General features: G+C 46.7%; 2 protein-coding genes across 5 annotated transcripts in view; one reads left to right on the forward strand and one right to left on the reverse strand.

Annotated features, from left to right (window-relative positions):
* Positions 1-7,058, forward strand: part of Tada1 (transcriptional adaptor 1) — a 22,915-nt gene extending 15,857 nt beyond the window's left edge. Inside the window, exons 7-9 of one of the 2 annotated variants that reach the window (XR_006635129.1) lie at positions 456-618; positions 1,556-1,803; positions 6,695-7,058. Coding sequence is in view for 1 of the 2 variants with exons in the window: in XM_004651946.2 (XP_004652003.1) it covers positions 456-618; positions 1,556-1,708 (316 nt within the window). In the remaining variant the exon portion in view is untranslated. Of the gene's footprint in view, positions 1-455; positions 619-1,555; positions 2,756-6,694 lie in introns of those variants that run through there. The other variant, XM_004651946.2, reaches the window with a different exon arrangement.
* Positions 3,909-18,024, reverse strand: Pogk (pogo transposable element derived with KRAB domain). 3 transcript variants are annotated; one of them, XM_045142190.1, is made up of 6 exons: positions 17,959-18,024; positions 16,530-16,663; positions 11,663-11,789; positions 10,843-10,941; positions 7,431-8,912; positions 3,909-5,636 (listed from the first exon to the last, which is right to left on the reverse strand). In XM_045142190.1, the coding sequence occupies exons 2-5, from the start codon at positions 16,659-16,661 to the stop codon at positions 7,444-7,446; spliced, it is 1,827 nt and encodes a 608-aa protein (XP_044998125.1). In that variant the 5' UTR covers positions 16,662-16,663; positions 17,959-18,024; the 3' UTR covers positions 3,909-5,636; positions 7,431-7,443. The 3 variants fall into 3 exon arrangements, with proteins under 3 accessions (XP_044998125.1, XP_044998126.1, XP_044998127.1); XM_045142191.1 differs by lacking the exon at positions 17,959-18,024 and adding an exon at positions 15,058-15,177 and having other exon boundaries at positions 16,530-16,664; XM_045142192.1 differs by lacking the exons at positions 16,530-16,663; positions 17,959-18,024 and adding exons at positions 15,058-15,177; positions 15,531-15,650.
* Between the last annotated feature and the right edge of the window lie 326 nt (positions 18,025-18,350).

Here is an 18,350-nt window from a genome sequence, read left to right on the forward strand (position 1 = left end):
AAAAAAAAAAGGCATGCTGGGGAATTGAACGTGGGCAAGCAGGTTTTCCAAGCGAGCACCTTGAACCACTGAACCATCTAGCATGCATGTTGTTGAATTTTTAAGCTTGTTATCTTGAGTACTATTGGCCACCTTATCCTAGTCAGTTTTCAATTTCATATTCCTTTACTTTCTTTTTTCCTCAACTAGAAGCTTCCTAAGGCTGGGTAGCGATTTTAGTTCCGTAACCTAAGCTAAATTAATGTAATGGGGCAGGGGCTTTTGTGCATTTGGTTTCCAGCCTAATGGATGAGCTCCCTTTAAAAAGTAAAATTACTCATTCTTGTATGTATTACTACTTTTGTAAGTCATTAAAAGATTTCAAGTAGAATACCCTCCACAAAGCTTCTTTATTCTAATTGTTCAGTTGTCTCCATTATAGATGCCAAGAATATTTCCGAAATTTTTTTTTCTAGCCCTCCAGCTTTTTCTACTCCTTGTGCCAGTCAGAACCTGGCTTCTCACCCACCCCCTGATGATGCTGAGCAGCAGGCTGCCTTCCTGCTGGCATGCTCTGGGGACACTCTGCCTGCATCTTTGCCTCCTGTGAACATGTATGACCTTTTTGAAGCTTTGCAGGTAACATTTGGCTCTTTACAGTTGACCAGTGTGTATGGAAGTTCATTATCTGTAAGATATTTAATAGGTTTTCCCACTCATTGGCTTTTTCATTTAATTTTGTTCTCAACTAGTTTAAAATGTAAAAGAATGATAAAAATAGTAGAGGACTGGGCAGATAACTCAGTTGGTGAAGTATGTGCCTTGCAAACTTGAGGACTTGTGTTTGCTCCACAGTACCAATGTACGTGCTAGGTGTGGAGGTGCACGCCTGTAATCCTAGTCCTGGGAAGGCAGAGACAGATGGATCTCTGGAACTCACTGGCCAGCCAGTCTAGCCTAACTGGTGAGCTTCAGGCTACTGCAATGTCGTGTGGTAGACAGCACACCTGAGGATGACACCTGACATGTGCTCTGGCATGCACACACACATACATATACAATAAGAGTTCCACGTTTGATAGATTCTTGACTTGTTGGCCTCCCAGAAAGAACATTGCTTTGAATACTTGAATTGTCTAATGTTTCTGGTTCAGAGTAGTTTGTTTAAATTTGAAAAGCCCTAGTTCCACATGGCTGTGGTAGCCAACTTACGTGAGAATACAAATATGACAGGCTCTGAGCTAACCAGTTGAGGGTAATGTGATAGAAATAGCTTGTTACTTTTTCTTGTTCTTAATGCCATTAGTAGTTGCCTTATGTTTCAAATCCTGATTCCAGTAGTTCTTCCAAGTGAATCTTCCTTATCCTCTAGTTTTGCAATTAAAAAAGAGAAAATAATCTTATTTTATTATTCTATTTTAGAATTTATTTTCTTGTTTTCTTCTTTTCTGTCTTCATTAGGTTTTAAGGTTATAGGGTGTGCCTGTCAGTGAATGGTTTTGATACAGCATATAAAAGTATGGCTTATAAAATCTACTGAAGTATAATTGGAGATATGCTAATTTTTGAATCCTAGGTACACAGGGAAGTCATTCCTACCCATACTGTGTATGCTCTGAATATTGAAAGAATTATCATGAAACTTTGGCACCCAAATCATGAAGAGCTACAGCAAGACAAAGTCCATCGTCAGCGCTTGGCAGCCAAAGAAGGACTTTTGTTCTGCTGAGTTAAGATTTGAGGTTCTGGGACCATCACCAAATTCATTGGTTACTGAAAGTTGAATGCTTTCTGGGTCCACATTTCAATGCTGAAGTGTATAATGTATGTATAACCTTTCCTATGGAAATGTGATATCAAGTACATTTTGTGTTGCTACTGTGAAGCCATTACTATCTGTTTGACTGATAATGACCTATGTGTGTGTATTTATGTTCCCAGTTATGGGAGCAGGCCTTGCCTGGAGTAAGGATGTTAGGTGATTGAGGCTTAGTGTCTGGTTTGCTTGTAAGATAGATGATATCCTAGAATAAAGAAGCTATTGTAGCTTAGTCCCCATGACTAGCAGGACTTTTGTGTGTTCAGTGAGTATAGTCTGTATCTGGAAAGTTACAATTTTCTGATTCTCCTGAAGAACTATAGTCTACATATTGGTTAGAATAACCTAGACAGTGTTAAAACACCAGATACCTCCTGTAGTGACTAGTTAGCAGCTGTTAGAAAATTTCAAGCAGCCCATCATTTTCGATTCAGAAATGCTGTACTAGCTGACAAATAACTTTTTTTCTTTTGTATTTAAAACCCAAATTCAAATTCTGAGAACACAGTTGGCCATATACAATGTCTCCCCATAGCTGTGTGCTGTCAGCCCTAACTCATTCAGAAAATCAACAGCTTAAAGTTCAGCTCTTGGCACAAACCCTTTAGTGTTAGGTGAGGTGATCCTTAAGAATTTTTAGGGGTTGGAAGAATTTAAACTGGTATTCACAGTTAATTTCTTTTAGCATTAATATGCCCAGAGACTAACTGATAAGCTCATGTGTTTATTCCTATAGAATGTTTTTAAGAAATCTTAAAAATTGGGTTTATGATTGGTAATTCCATTTCTATAAGATATTTGTATCCTTTCAAGTGATACCATGAAAATAATTTACATTTGGTAGTTACTGATAACCAACTTTGTTTTAAAGACGTTGCTTTTTAAAAAATTTTTTAAATTTTTTATTTGAGAGAGAGAGAAAGAGGCAGAGAGAGGGTGGGAGGGGAGAATGGGCGCGCCAGGGCTTCCAGCCACTGCAAACAAACTCCAGACGCCTGTGCCCCCTTGTGCATCTGGCTAACGTGGGTCCTAGGGAATCAAGCCTTGAACCGGGGTCCCTAGGCTTCACAGGCAAGTGCTTAACCGCTAAGCCATCTCTCCAGCCCAATGTTGCTTTTTATTCAGATAGATATAAACAAATTAGAATGTGTTGATGGGTTTTCATAGGCTTACATAATGAATACTTGTAGATGTTTATATGTGGTTCATATACTTGGATTTATGTATTTGCTTTTCTACTTTAAATGTGACAAATAAATGTTTTGGGAAAAGCTTCTGTTTTTGTTAAACATAAGAGATTTTATATAAATAGGAAACCATTAGTTTTATGAGATTGTATCAGTCAGGGTTCTCTAGAGGAATAGAGATAGAATGAATATGTATTCAAAAAGGGATTTATTGGGTTAGCTTACAAGATAAAGAGCTGGGGAGCTGGCCAGGCCAACAGTAGCTGTCTACAGGCTGGAGGATGGAGGAACCCAGTACCTGCTCAGTCCAGGAGGCTGGAATGCCTCTGGGAAGGGGACCAGTAGGGAGGCTTATTCGTAGTGTTTAAGACTTTGAAACGTGGCTTACATGCTCACCATCAAATCAGATGGTTTAAATAAAAAAGTCTAGATTACTACTCTTAATGTACATTTTGAACTTCTGTGGGTTTAGGAAATTGTCGGGACTTTTTTTTTTTTAATTGACAGCACACACTAGACATATATATAGAGAGAATATACTTTTGAAAGAAATTTATAAAAATAGTATACTAGGTTTTCTGTCCATCAAATTGCTACCATGTTTTGAATCGTAAATTTATTACCTTTATGCCCTTGTATAAAGAGGGATGCCCTTGTGATTTGGGTAATATATCACTGCAGGGAAATATCCAAAATGGGGGTAACCCCCCTTAATTGTGCCAGATCTCTCCCACCTTTAAGAGCCTCTCATACTTTTTTTTAAAGATGTTGAAAATGTCTTTTTAAAGATAACATAGTGTATTGTGTGATCAATGTATTTGATTTCATGGTATAATACAGTGGCCACGTGGAAAGTACAGACAATAGCTCAAAAAAAGTAACTCTGGACAGTGCTAACAAGTAAATAAAACCACCATAGCCTGTTGCTTTTATTATCAAAGTTTATTGCTGGGGCCAGTTCCTATCTACTAGGGAATACAACTATTTCTCAATGTGCTAGTTATTCTAGGGTAATAGCCATTCTGCAAAACAGTTGTACTGGGACTCTGTTAGGCATAGATAACATAAGTCAATGGAAGAATGAGCCCAGGAGACCTTGACAGCAGAGCCATCACTCTAGGAAAGTTCCAGTGCTATGCAACCTGTAAGGCTTCTGTCAGCTGGTGAACCTCAGGAGGTGTTGTGGAATGAAATACGGGTCAAACCCACGTTCTATTCTTCTTGGTAACTGGCTCCCACACAGGAACCCCAACATGATATCTTTTGAGTTCCCAAAGCATGAGAAAGAAATAAGGTATGAATCAGAAAGCCAAGAACTTAAGCAGAACTGGATGGAATGAACTATGGCATGGAAAGTAACAAGGCTTAGATGTCATGTTCAGATGACAAAAGAATGTAGTGCAAATGGAGAAATCAACCAAACACCAAAATCCGTACAGATACTGGAGATGTCATTTCTCTCCTTGAGTAGGGGAGAGATGACTGGTATTTTTTAAATAAGAAAGGTGAATCACTAACAGAAAAATGAGCACCTGAGTAGAAACTGGTGTTTCAAGATATCAAGAACAGTTTATAATATACATAAGAGCTGAGTGTACAGGAAGGAAAAGTGGTTACGGCAGCCTATTATCAGACTCCTGTTGGAATGACATATCTTGCAATGGCTTTGTCTATGAAGTTGTTATAGTTTCTGTAGCACAGATGGCTTTGAAGGAATGTTTTCATAACACTTGACTTAGATGGGAATGCCAATCAGTGTCGTGTTCAAATTCAATGACTTCCTGCCTCTTCTTGCAGGTATAAGTCTTGAAGCAGCTGTGGTTCAAGGCCCAGTCCCCCCACTTCTCTTGTGACAAAAACTTAAAGACATTAGCTAAACAAGAAAGAAAAATGGGCCTTTGTACCACGTAGACAGCAGATAACAGTGATTTCTCCTGCAGCAGCCTAAGAAGAGCTTGTGTACTTAGTGCTGCTTTATTAAATATGAAGACAAAACAGGGCTATTAAATAAGACCCTAAAGGTCTAGCTGCCAACCAGACTGGGAAGATAAGTCAAAGAGCATCATTTATTCTAAACTAGATCTTCCACACTAATCTAAATTATATGGGAAAGCCATCTCCTGGCACTTGGCCAATGTCTTAAGTTTGCTGTTAACACCTCATTTTCCTCAAAGAGGAAATGGGTAAATAGCAGAAGTATGTAAATGACACAATTCTACACAAGTTTTTCTGTAGTCTTGAACAGGCTGCTTCTGGAAGCATTCGCAAAAGCAAAGTAAAACGTCTCCTAGAGGTTTTCTCCACAGAAAGGACACCATTAATGTTGTTGTCACATGAGTGTTGGTGTTTAACAAATATTCTCTAAGAAATACTTCCACTCATTCGTATTTACAGGCTTTTTTTTTTTTTTTTTTTTATGGGAGTCATTTCCAAAACAAGCCATGGGGCTGAGTTTCTTTTGTAATCTTGTCTCTAAACTTACGGGTCCTACACTTCGCTCGCACCTTGCAGGCAGGGGTGGGAGGCGCACACTGCTGTCCAGGCCCGGGCTGCTCAGAGCCCCGCTGCCTTTTCTGGTCCCTGTGCACCCCTCTTCCAGGAAGAATCTTGAGGGTCTTCCTCCCCCACTGTTTCAGTCACAGTTCCATTTGCTGGAAAACAGAACCTAAGTGTGAATTAGCTTGGATTTTTGGGTGTCCTCTAACTTTTAACAAATGCTGCCCCATTAGATTTGCAAATGGGTGGCAAGAGGGAGTGTTGGGCCCATGTGTCCTGAATCTCTCGTTCACTGCGAATCTCTGTTCTTTTCCCCCTCACCTCCCTGTTATCCTGCAGAGAACTAGCATCGGGAAGTGCAAAAGCTCACTGACACGGGACATTGTGCCTGTCCCGCTGCAGCTGGCATGGTTTTCTTCCCTTTCCTCTTCTGACAGTCTTACCACATGCCTAGAGTGGTAAATTGCTTAGAAAATTGCGAATGCCCCAAACTGTTACCTGACAAGGAGAGGGGAAAAAGCAAAATGTTACCTAACAAGGAGAGGGAAAAATAAAAATTACTGCAAAACCAGGTTTGATGCCCAGCGGAAGCAGTAGCCAGCGGGAAAGCACGGCTGGGCTCTCGAGGCTTTATCAAAGGCGAGGGCCAAGGGAAGAAAAAGGCGTCCCAGCAGTAACGGCGTGTGCCAGTCCAGCCCTGTGACAGGAGTGCAGCAGACTCTGAGGGCCAGGAAGCAGGCACAAGTCACTGTGGAGCAGGTGCTCGCACAGCGAAGCAGGTGGAGATGATTCCGCTTAGCAGTTCTCTCGGAGGACAAAGCAAGTAGAATGGAAACGCCTACTTAAACAGAGTGAAATATGTTAAGATGCTCTGGGTTTCTGTGGAGGGACTGGCTTCTTTTAAATCAATGTCCAAGAGGCACAGACTAGGAAAACAAGTGATGTTGAAGTGGGTTACATGTGCTGTCTATATGGGCCCCTAGTCTGTGGCCATCCTGCTTAATGTGTGCAGAAGCCAGTGGAGGTGTGGGACCCTCTGCTAGCTCTACTGGGCTCTCTTGCTTCCTTTTAAAGCTTCTCCTCTTCTGTACTCGGCAACCCCCAGCTCTGTCGTCCTTGGCCTTCACACTTTACTCACCGTTTATTTATGCATCCTGCTTTCTTTTCCTGGTGCAAAGATTCAATTTAAAAATGTTTCTTTAGCTATCTGCAGGAATTGACTGTAACTGCTCACCCCATCTGAAGGTCTGTCAGACTGACAGCATGTTTTAGAGCCCTCATACCCTCCAGGGGAAAGCAAGCAGAAACTGTTTCATTCTCCTCAGCAGGCAGAGTGTGAGTACACCAGGACAGAAACCTGAGGCCACAGGACAGTGTGCCAAAGGCAGACTCCATGCCCTCCATGCATTGTGGTCCATTCAGGCCAGCAAAAGCCAGAGCACTGGGGCTGGAGAGATGGCTTAGTGGTTAAGTGCTTGCCTGTGAAGCCTAAGGAACCTGGTTTGAGGCTCGACTCCCCAGGACCCACATAAGCCAGATGCACAAGGGGGCACATGGATCTGGATTTTGTTTGCAGTGGCTGGAGACCCTGGCGTGCCCATTCTTGCTCTGTTGCTCTCAAATAAATAGATAAATAAAACTTTGTGAACTGACCAGTGTCTGACCATGCCCTTCCAGGCTCAAATAACTTAACTGCGATGCTACAGCACTCAGAGTATGTGTTCTGGCAGCTGACCCTTTGGTCACCTTGCCTATATGAGTGCTCCTGGGTGCAGGCACAGGCCACAGAGCACAGTACATGCCAAGTGAACTACGTAATTACTTCCTACAAAAGAAAGGCTGTCAAACGCCTGTTTTCTACATGATGTCACTGAAGGCGTTGAGAGAAATAACGGAGAAAGAAAAGGTTATGTGCACAGAGGAGGTTCTGTTTCTGACCAGCGGGTTACCTGTAAGCTTCCTTCAGTTGCCCTCAGTCATTTCAGCCTCACATTCTTTTGGTGGTTCTCCTCCTCCGGGCAACTCGCTCTCAATTTCCCACAGGACGTCATCTTCCTCCTCCAGGTTGCTGGAGATGTGGCACTTCTTAAACCCCTGGACAATGGATTCACTTGAGATGCTGTTCCATGCCACCATCACCCACTCCAGGAAGAGGCCCAGGGGCGGTTTCTTGGCATTTCCAGTGGGGCTCAGAGCCAAGTTCCCAGACAGAAGCCAGTTGGAGTACTGGGCCCGCACGCTGTCGTTCAGCGGCTTGCAGACCACCACATCCAGAACTTGCAGCTGTGAGGTCAGACCCCCCGGGATGATCACCATATCTGTGTTCATGCTCTCCATGGAGTTTTTCACAGAGTCGGTGGCGTGGCCCCGGAAGCCGTTCAAGATCAGCATCCCTCGCTGCTTGGGCACTGCTCCCGTCCTCCGTCTCCACACTACTTCCAACCAGTCCTGCATCAAGTCCTCAGTCATCCACCCATAGCGGTGGCAGCGGATTTCCATCCCACTGGGGAACTTCCCAGGGGGGATGTACGTTCCCCTCAAAATGATGTACGGAGGTAACTTCCTCCCATCGGCCAAGACACCAAGCATGGCTGTGATCTTCAATTTCTCCCTGCCTGGCGTCTTGACCAAGACGGGCTTTTCACCCTGGTTATCAACAGACACCCTCGAGGGCACCTCTAAGCAGATTGGCGTCTCATCTGCATTCCCCATCTGTGCTACGTCATAGTCGTGTGCCCTGCGCAGAGCCAGCACGCTCTGCTGGTAAGTGACAAGCTTCTCAGTCAGGTCCTCAGGCAGGTGCTGGGGAACTGGTACTTTGTGCCTCAGAGACAAGTCATACCTTCTCATCATCCTTCGACACCAGCCTAGACTTGCCTTGAACCCTTTCTCTGGAATGTTCATTTCCTGGGCAATTTCCAAAGCTTTCAACTGCATCGCCTCCCTGGTGATAGGGTCCCCTTTGGCCTGCATGTACCTGACATACTCGGCTACTCGCTGGTCCACCAGAGCAAACCTCCCGTTCTTGGGGCCTCGGAATGCCCGCCGCATGGCATGAGCGTTTTGGAGCTGTGGCTTTACTTTGCGCCAGTCCCGAACATTTTTTTCTAACACTCCAAACTGCTTGGCAGCCTGGCAGTTGTTGGTGCTCTCGGCATATTCCACCACCATCAATTTGAACCCTGCATCGTAACTGCGGCGCATGCCTCGGCTGAACTGAAACTTGCTGGCTATGTCATCAGCCGAGAGGTCATAACCTGGGAAGCCCATGGCCATGTAGAAGGGGTACCCCTCACTCCACTCAGGCAGGTCTGTGATGTCTCGAGGCAGACGCAGGCCAAAGCTGTCAAGGTGCTGAGGCTGAGGAAAATGGGAGGCGGTATGCATTGGGTTTACCCAGTCTGGAGACTTCATGTCTGATTCTTCATTTTCTGGGAGACAAATAGGGAAGGGTAAAGTAATACCAATAAGTAAAATAGTTATTTCTCAATTTTAGGGGTCATAATATTTAATATGAAGCTGTTAGAAAATGAACCAAAACTTTTAACAGGTAACACTACTATTATGGTTACAATGTTTCTAGCTGAGCCTGGTGGCACAGGCTTGTAATCAGGGTTATTCATGAGGCAGAGGCAGCAGCATCTCAAGTTTAAGGCCTGCCTCGGCTACAGAGTGAGCTCAAGGTTAGTCTGGGCAACATAGTGAAGGTATGTGTTAAAATCAGAAAAGCAGAAAGATACCAGGGGACACTCCTCGGTGGTGGAGTGCTTGCCTAGCATGTGCAAGGACCTGGCTTGATCCCCAGTACCACAACACCAGCAGCAGCACCCATGTTTATGTAGATGGGAAGCCACATACGACGACCTAACATGGCAGAAACCTAGATGATTTGGGGCTGAATCATACATAGCCTTGGAATAAAAAACTGATGCTAAAAGCCACGTCAGCATCGTTAAGCTTATAAAGCAGAAACTTGGTTCTTACATACCAATGCCAAAACTGTTCATTGTATGCTTATTTGTCACAGAAACTGAATGGTTTGGGGAAAAAACTGTATATGAGGGCTGGAGAGGTGGCTCAGCAGCTAAGGCATTTGCCTGCAAAGCCTAATGACTGGAGTTCGATTCCCCAGTACCCACATAAAGCCAGATGCACAGTGATGCGTGCATCTGGAGTTTACAGTGGCTGGAGGCCCTGATGCTCTCTGCTTGAAAGGTGTATGTGTGTGTGTGTGTGTGTGTGTGTATACATACATACATACATACATACATATATATATAAAACGTGTGTGTGTGTGTGTGTATACATACATACATACATATATATATATAAAACACACACACACACACACACACACACACACACTGTATATCATCCAAAGTAAAATGCCATCAGTTATAAGAGGCACCATTATGTGCTATTAAAAGAAAAAAAAGTCACTGTGGTAGTTTAAATGGATGTTCCTCAATCGATTCAAGGTGTTTTTTTTTTGTATATTTATTTGAGAGAGACAAAGTGGGGGAGGGAGCAGAGAGAGAATGGGCATGCCAACTCCAGCTGCTACATGAACTCCAGATGCATGTGACACCTGGCTTAGATGGGTTCTGAGGAACTGAACCTGGGTTTTTTGACTTTGCAGACAAATGCCTTAACCACTAAGCCATCTCTCCAGCCTGAATTCAGGAGTTTTATTAAAGCTTTTAATTCAGTGTCACTGTGGGTGGATCCTAGGTTTGGGGGTGGCCCTGGAATTCCAGTCTAGAGGTATGCACAGTGCTTGAGTTCTGCCATTATGAGTTCCTGGAGTATGCCTGCTTTGTGTTGGTGGTGTTTTTTTTCCTCTCTGTGTGGACCTGTGAAAGTGGGCCAGCTTCTTCTGGAATATTCCCTCTACCTGTAAGCTTCAGTAATTCCCCTCCTACTATAACTGCCTGCTTTGTAAGTTCATCCCAACAACTGAAGCTGACTGATACAGCCACTAAGTATAATTAACAGGTTGTTCATTTTAATAGGCATCCTCAATTTCAGAATTGTTAAAATAGTAAGGAAATTGTGCCTTAGAATCCATGAAATATGGCATTTCAAACCCAAAAGCAAATGAGGGCTGAAGAGATGGCTTAGCAGCTAAGGCATTTTGCCTGCAAAGCCAAAGGACCTAGGTGTAATTCCCTTGAACCAATGTAAGCCAGGTGCACAAGGTGGTGCATGCATCTAGAGTTTGTTTACAGTGGCTGAAGGCCCTAGCACATGTAACTGCTGTACCTCACTCCTAAATACCCTACAGAACACACACAAACACTGAAAAGCCAGCTTCACGATGGCCCCCTTAAAGTGGATGCTGGGCTGGTTTATTCATAGTACCTGCCAAGGTTCCTCCTCGGAGCTTCCACTCATGGGAATTATAAGACTCCTCGTCCCCTTCCAGGCGAGTGATCATGTCTGGCTTAGGGAACGGGAATTCTGTTCATGAGAAATAGAACAGGGAACAGCTGTGTTACTGTCCTGGAGTAAAACTAAAACAAGCCTCTTATAGTACTTAGGAAACACCTCCACAACTCCCACCCCGCCCTCACCCCACTGTGGAAGACGGGACATGGGCTGGTGATACAGAAGTATCAGATGAGAAGTGGGTATGTCTAAGGGTGTCTGGATCTCTGTTAATGAGCCAGTATTAGCAACAACAGGACTATAGCACTTAGATAAGTGGGTGGGAGCAGCTAAATGAACATTTTGGTGTCCTACTCAGAAAACTGAGGAATCCTTCCAAATGGCTACACTGGGAGAAGAGGGGTGATGCCTACTGGTGTGCTGAGAGGGGTGGAGGGGAGTTGAGTACTCTTTGAGGGTTTATCCCCAAGTGTCTCAGGCCCGTAGGATAACACTGAGGCCTTCCTTCCTAAGGATCAACAAAGCACAGGCTTAGATCCATGGTGACCTGTCTATGGTCCCACTTTTATGTGGGCTCAATGAGGACTATTCTAAAAGGTGGCATGAGTTACTGAATAGAAGGACATAACATGTATATCTATATCTTGCCCAAATCAAAATCAGAATATTAAGTGGGCACAGGCATGAGGGAGAGAATCCTAGCTCAAGAGAGAAGGATGTCAGATAGACCAGAGAAGATGCAAACAGTTCTCGGGACTCAGAGCTTCCAGCAGAAAGGAAAACAAAGCTTTACCCAGGGAAAGGACAGTCTCATAATTCATCCTCATGACTTCCCGGTAGAGGGCCTTTTGTGGCTCCGTCAAAACTTCCCACTCCTCATCGGAAAAATATATGGCCACCTCATCAAATAGGGCTGGTACCTGGAACATGAACAGTCTTTCTCAGTGACTGACTTGCACACACATTCTGAACAGATGAGATCTGACAGACAAGTGGGTGCAGCCCTCTGTCACACACATCAGGGTAGAGTCCTGACCTGGGGAGAAATGGTCTGTCCACATTCATGTGGCTACAAGGAACCAGAGGGAGTTCAAGAGCATAAGCCCTCCTGTGTCCCACCACAGCAGCCACCTCTGCTCACAAATGCAGCAAGCAGTACCACGAAAGTTAAACTCCTTACTCCATCACCAGGCCTGGGGAACCTGGATGTTACAGCATCAGGTGCTGCTTGACAGCTATTCACAGTTGACCCCAGGCCCTAAGCACACCCAGTGGGAGCATCCCCAGACATGCACATCCCAATCCACATCTCCCTACCTCACAATAAGAGACCCTCAGCACAAGGGAGGAGCTGGGATTACTATGTTCCACGCACACAAGTGTCCCTTGTGCAGAAAAGCCTGCTTGCTCCCTTCAGGTCCTTCCATCCCCTTCCTTTTTCTGGCCTCCAGTAGCAGGAAGACCTTCCTCACTAATGGCAGTCAAGTCACCACGTCCACCCCCTTTCGCTTTGGTTTCCAAAATGGTTTACTTTGCTTTCATGGATGTGTCCATTGGTGTGTGGGCACGTGTGTGCACATGTTTATGTGCATGCATGGGCGGGCAGGGGCTTGGGTGGGATCTTCTTCAGTTGCTCTTTGACCTTCTCTTTTGGAGGCAAGTCTATCGCAGAACCTGGGACTCATAAGACAGACCAGCTAGCGAGCCAGTCTCAGGAGTCCTCCTTGTCTCTGCCTTCTGAGCCCTGGGATTATAGATGTGTATTACCATGCCTGGTTTTTACAAGGATCCAAATTCAGCTTATGCTTGTGTAGCAAGCACTTTACTTGACAAGCCTCTCCCTAGCCCCTGGTGTTGTCCCTTAAAAAAAAAAAAATCACACTAGCATGCATATTTAGAGAAGAAATTACCAGACAGCTTGTTTCAGGTTGACCATTCTGTATTCCCACTAGCAAAGCTCTTTTCCAAGGCCATATCCTGGGCCAGGGCAAGCATATTATTTCCTGTCAGCTTAGAAAACCAGTGCATATATAGCCTGGGACCTTTTTAAGAGACAGGCTGTCACTCAGACACCCAGGCCTTTCCTTCCGCTTATCTTCCATCCCTCCACCTCCACGATACCTTTCACCCAGGGAGCACTTACTAGGAAGTGACTATAACTGCTTCCTGATTTCCCCCAGTAACCTGATGAAGGATGAGAGATACCTGTTTAGCTAAGGTGGGGGATGGACACAGAGGAGCCTCATTTCGTTAAAGTTACACAGCTTATAAATGGCAAGGTAGAGAGAGATGTAGACCAAGGACTGTATGGTGTCAAGGACCTTGCTACTGGTAGCAGAGCTGCCTCCCTGGGGGACTCTCCTCAACTCTCCCCACCTCTGTGCTTCCAGCTGGCTTGTCATTCCCATGTCTTCCTCCTGGCCTTTGGAGGTCATCTCCATTCATGGCCTGGCTAATATGTACCCGTCCTCCAAAACCCAGCCCAAACTATCCTATTCTCCAGGAATCCCTCTCTGTTGTGGGCTATGAGCACCCCTGCCCATCACAAGATGACTCGGGCTCAGCACTGTAGCAGTATCTGTCACAGTGAACGTTCTTTTGCTTCACTTGTCTGCTTCCTCCATTAGAATAGGAGTGCACTGCAGAGATGGCCTGCTCTTCCTGTTTCCCTAAGCCTGGGATGCTTTCTAGCGCAAGTACGCACTTGAAATGTGTTCTGAATGAATGGAGGCAAATATACTATCTTTGGACTTCTCTTGTTGTATTTGGAACACTTTCAAAGAACCATTAAGTTTTATCCGTCACAAAACATAGCCAACTCTTGAGAGTAAGAATGGACAAAAATCCTTAAATGTAAAACTGCAGGAAGTGAAAATGGAATGCTCTCTGGGCTTTCCTCAGACTACTTCAATCTGGAAAGCCAGACAGCCCAGCCATCTCCCACCGTACTCCTTTCCCACTTCCAGGCTTTTACACAACTCTCTTTGGTCTTTTCTCCCTAGGAAGTTCCAGATCTAGGCCACCACTATTTATAGTCCCTTTCCTTTTACTGATAAAAGAGAACACAGGCCTACTTATGCTCATCACGGCAAAGAGGGTAATGCATTCTACACCAAGAAAAAATTAGGTATCAGGAACCCAAAAGTTATGAAGCTGATACGGGGAGTTGGCCTCTCTACTAATCACTGAGTCTTCAAACCCACATTATGAGCCTCAGGCACTGTGTGGTCTCAGCAGTCCTTCATAAGGACGCAGCAAGCATCCTTTTGCTCTCAGGGGCTTTTTATCTGGTCCAACACAGCAGAAGGTTAACAGGGCTGTCTATGGGCAAAACTGAAAGTCAGACAGCTTGCAATTCAATCTCCAGACATCCTTTCTTGGCCTGAGGTAGGAAGCCCTCTTTCTTCACCTCAGAAGACAGAAAGCCCACCAGAAAAGTGTTCTTCCTCTATCTGTGAGCACTGCCTTGTTAACCTCCAGGGGACACTGACATTCCGACTCTTCTCTGCAAGGGTAACTGCGGTAAAGTGTTTACAGGCCGCACAGCCTCCTAACCGCTGTGCAGATGGCAGGGGAGCAAGTCTATACTGCAAGTCTATACAGCCCCTGGGAAGTGCCAGACAAGGCACTTTTGTTTATATAAACACATTACGTCTTTGAGTTCCTTAAATAAGCATGGGGATTGCTACTACACTTTTTCTGAGTAAAAGAGCAAGTAAGCTGGCTGAAGACAGAGCTAGTCTGATTCTCAAGCCTGTGCTTTCTCAGTAGCCACTTAGGCCTCAGTCCTCAAAGCTACTACTGGGAGCCCCAACTCCTCCATGGCGCACACCATGCCCTCCTGGCTGGCTCTGGCCTACCTCCTCCCACTCTCTACCTCACACTTCAGCTTCTAGCTTCAGGGGTGACTCTTACTGTGCACAGCCTCTCTTTCTAGGGCCTTCTTGCCTGAGTAGACTCCCTTCCTTCCCTTTGCTCATTCACTCATTATCAAGGCTCACCTCAACGTGCCCATTTTTTTAAAAATTCTACTTGACATTGTATTTCTACCCCAGTTCTAATATAAAGCATTGGTTCTGTATGCATAGCTTTTATTAATCACTCTTATTCTCTACAGCCAAAACACATTTAAAATAGATTCACTCCTTTCCTTCCCCCTAAAGTTAGCCCTCTAGAGCAGTGTCTCACCTCACACTACTGACACTTTTGGGGTAATCTGTTGTTCTTGCAGGGTGTGTTCACCCGCACTGCAGATGTATGGGTAGATCTTGGTTTAACCCAACATGGTCCTAACCCCCATCTTCAGCCCTGCAAATGAAAAGTAGTATCTCAGATATGGCTAACTGTCCCAAGGAAGGGAGGGGGCAAAATACCTCACTGTTCACAACCGATCTACAAGAAGTGCATTCTTATGCCTGGATGAGGTCTCCTCATACTTGGCTACAACAGCATCCTGAGGGGACCTCCCCCACACACCAACTGTTGTCTATACACTATACATGACACTATTACGCATCCTACCCTGTCCTGCTCACAAGACCACAGACTCCACAGATAGGGACCTTGAGTGAACACTCAGCACTAGGTGCGGTTCAGGCCTCTGATGCCCTGGTCCCAGCCCTATCAAGCTCACGGCTCCCACCTCCAGCTCCTTGGCTTACTCTCTTTTTTTCTCAGCCAAAGCACGGCCTTCATTGTGCCCAACATTGTCAGATGTCCACTCTTGCTGAGCTTATTTTCCACGCTTCTCTCCTCTCTAGAGATTCTGTGTTGAGAGCCCAGAGCCTGGCGCCATATTGGTAGTTTTTAGTGAGGTATAACAAGAGCAAAATGTACTACTTTTATTTAAGAGTACAGCTCAGCAAAAGTGTTTGTAAGAACCAATACCCGTGTCCACATGCACACTCTAGATGCAGAGCAGACAGCCTTTCTGTGCCTGAGGGCCCTCCTGAAGGAGGGAATGGACTAGATCGTTGGGAAGTATCATGGTTCTATGACTAATGGCCTCCTTTTCATTGGACACAAGGGTACTATTTATGTACTATTTATACAAAATAGGAGACTAAGCAGATAAATGCCAATTTATTGCCACTTAAAACATTTACAACTCATACCCAATTTCTATGAAGTCTAGTACGTGAACAACTTTACATAACTACAGACAGCCATCACACTTACATTTGCACATGGACACTCAACTTCTCCCACAACATCCTGTTTCCTATGTTCCGTCTGTGCGTTCCTTGCAGCTTACCATTTCAATTCGGGCCAGGGGCACATGCAGCTGTCAGGGTGCCTGAGCTCTTCTCCAGGCAGCTTTATGATTCAAGTTTTACTTAAAAACGTCACTTTGGCCAGCAGTAAATCTGCTAACATTTCTTTTCGTGTCTACAATGATAGCATCAAGTAGGTTGTAGGGAAAACAAGTGAATGAGCAACAAGGTTTCACTTTCTGAGACCTGTTATCTATGACAAGCACTGTGGGTGAGGGAACTGTTTCCATCACCACCTCTTTCATTATTTGTGCTGCCTGCTGCCTTTAAAAGCCACAGGACTGTTTTCTCAGGAATGCAAACAAATGAGACTGGCTGTTTTTACTTCCCATTTTCCTCAGGAGGAGATCTAAGCAAGCCTGGCTGGCTACACACCGTTTTACTTACCCAGCCACCCTCTGAGCAGATTCGTACTTTCTGCATATTGGTGGGCCCATCCTCCAGGTCCCGGCTCTGAATCTCTTCTTCTTCTTGCTCTTCTTTCAGGGTCAAATTGAGAGGACAGGCTGTGGATTCCATCTCTGCAGGCAATATTTAGCACAGACACATGAGGTGTGAACTTTCCAAAGCCAGTGAGGAGGGAGGCTCAGCCATACCCAAAGCTCTACAGCCCAAAGCAAATCAAGGCTGAGGCAGCCTGATGAGAAAGGGCTCCCTTTGTGGAAACCACCAGGAAGCTGGGATAGTTCATTATGATAAGAGGGACTGCAGGCAGATAGCATATCTGGCAGCCTTCAAATATCTAAAAAGCTTTCTGTGGCAGAGACCAGACTAGTTTGTATAGACGGAAGGGCAGAACTGAGGCCAGTGGGTGGGCATTTTTTTCCAACAGTGTGCTGACAGACGGAAGTTTCCCACAGCCAGTGACTCCCAAACATGGGCTCGGAGAAGAGCCGCTGACTTACTGCGGGGTCCAAGTATCTGAACACAGACAAGACTCTTGAATGGTTAGCACAAAATACTTATCACCTGGATTTTCCAAATTCAAAAGTGCTGCTCGTGGGCGGGTTCAGAAGCCAGGGTCTAAACCCAAGTCATGCTAGGGAGGGGCATGACTGGTGGCCAGGGACATGCAAAACTGCTGAGGCCAACCCAGACCTGGAGAGACTTTCAGCCTCTGGCTGGCAAAAATTCTTTACTAGTACACACGCAGTAGGCCAACACAATGGGCTTGTCCTTCCAGGGGACAGGGGCACTTCCACGACGTGCAGTGAGCGTGTGTGTTACGGAGTCACATTTTCTGAGACTCCCAACGTAACGATCTTCCAGGAGTTCAAAGTCAGCTTCTTCCACGTCTCCGCAGGGCCAGGGGTGGGGGTGGGGGCAGGGATGGGTCTGGGGCGGGCGGGGGGGAGCTGGGGCCTGAACTGGACCACATCCTCGGGGGCCGGGCACGGGGACGGGAGGACGGTGAGGTCCCGCCCGGCCAGCGCGAAGGTGCCCGCAGCCAGCCAGGGCCGCCGCCCGCCCGCCCGCCAGCCCGCCCACCGACCCACCGCGGCCCCGCGCCCAGCCCGGCCCGGCCCGCCTCCGCCGCGCCCCCGAGCAGGCGGGCGAGCGCGTCCGGCCTCCTCCAGCCATCTTGTCCCGTCTCCCTCCCTCCGCGGCCGGGGCAGAGCTCCCGCCGTCCCCTCCGGAGACCCCCGCCGGCGCACCTGCCGCCGGAGCCGGCGTCGCCCGCGTCCTTCCCCCCCACCCCCGCCTGCTACCTCCCCGCCCCCCGACTCCCCCGGCGGGCCCGCAACAAAGGCGGCCGCGGAGAACCGGCCCCGGGGAGGAGCCGCGCCGCCGCCCCCGCCGCCCGCGCTCCACTCACCGCCCGGCCGAGCGGGGCCGCGGCTGGCGACGACCACGGCGCCCCCGCCTGTCACCGCGCCATCCCCGCCGCCGCTCCGGCCGCCCGTGCGCGCGGCCCCGCGGGAGGGAGCGCGGAGGACACGTGGTGGCGGGAGGGCGGGCCCGGGCCGAGCGGAGGGTGTTGGGAGCGGCGCGGGGAGGAGCGCGGCTGATGTCAGCGGGCCCGGCGGCGCCCGCCCAGCCCCGCGCAGTCCGCCCCGAGCGCGGCCACCTCGGGGTGCTGTGCGTGGAGCGGCAAGAACCCGGATTGATTTTTGTCTTTTGATTTTTTTTTTTTATTATTATTGTTATTTTCAGCCCAGGGACAACGTGGGAACCGACACCCATCTGCTCATTTGCATCCACCGGTCC

Source organism: Jaculus jaculus, chromosome 1 (assembly GCF_020740685.1).
Source record: "Jaculus jaculus isolate mJacJac1 chromosome 1, mJacJac1.mat.Y.cur, whole genome shotgun sequence".
Taxonomy (NCBI): Eukaryota; Metazoa; Chordata; class Mammalia; order Rodentia; family Dipodidae; genus Jaculus; species Jaculus jaculus.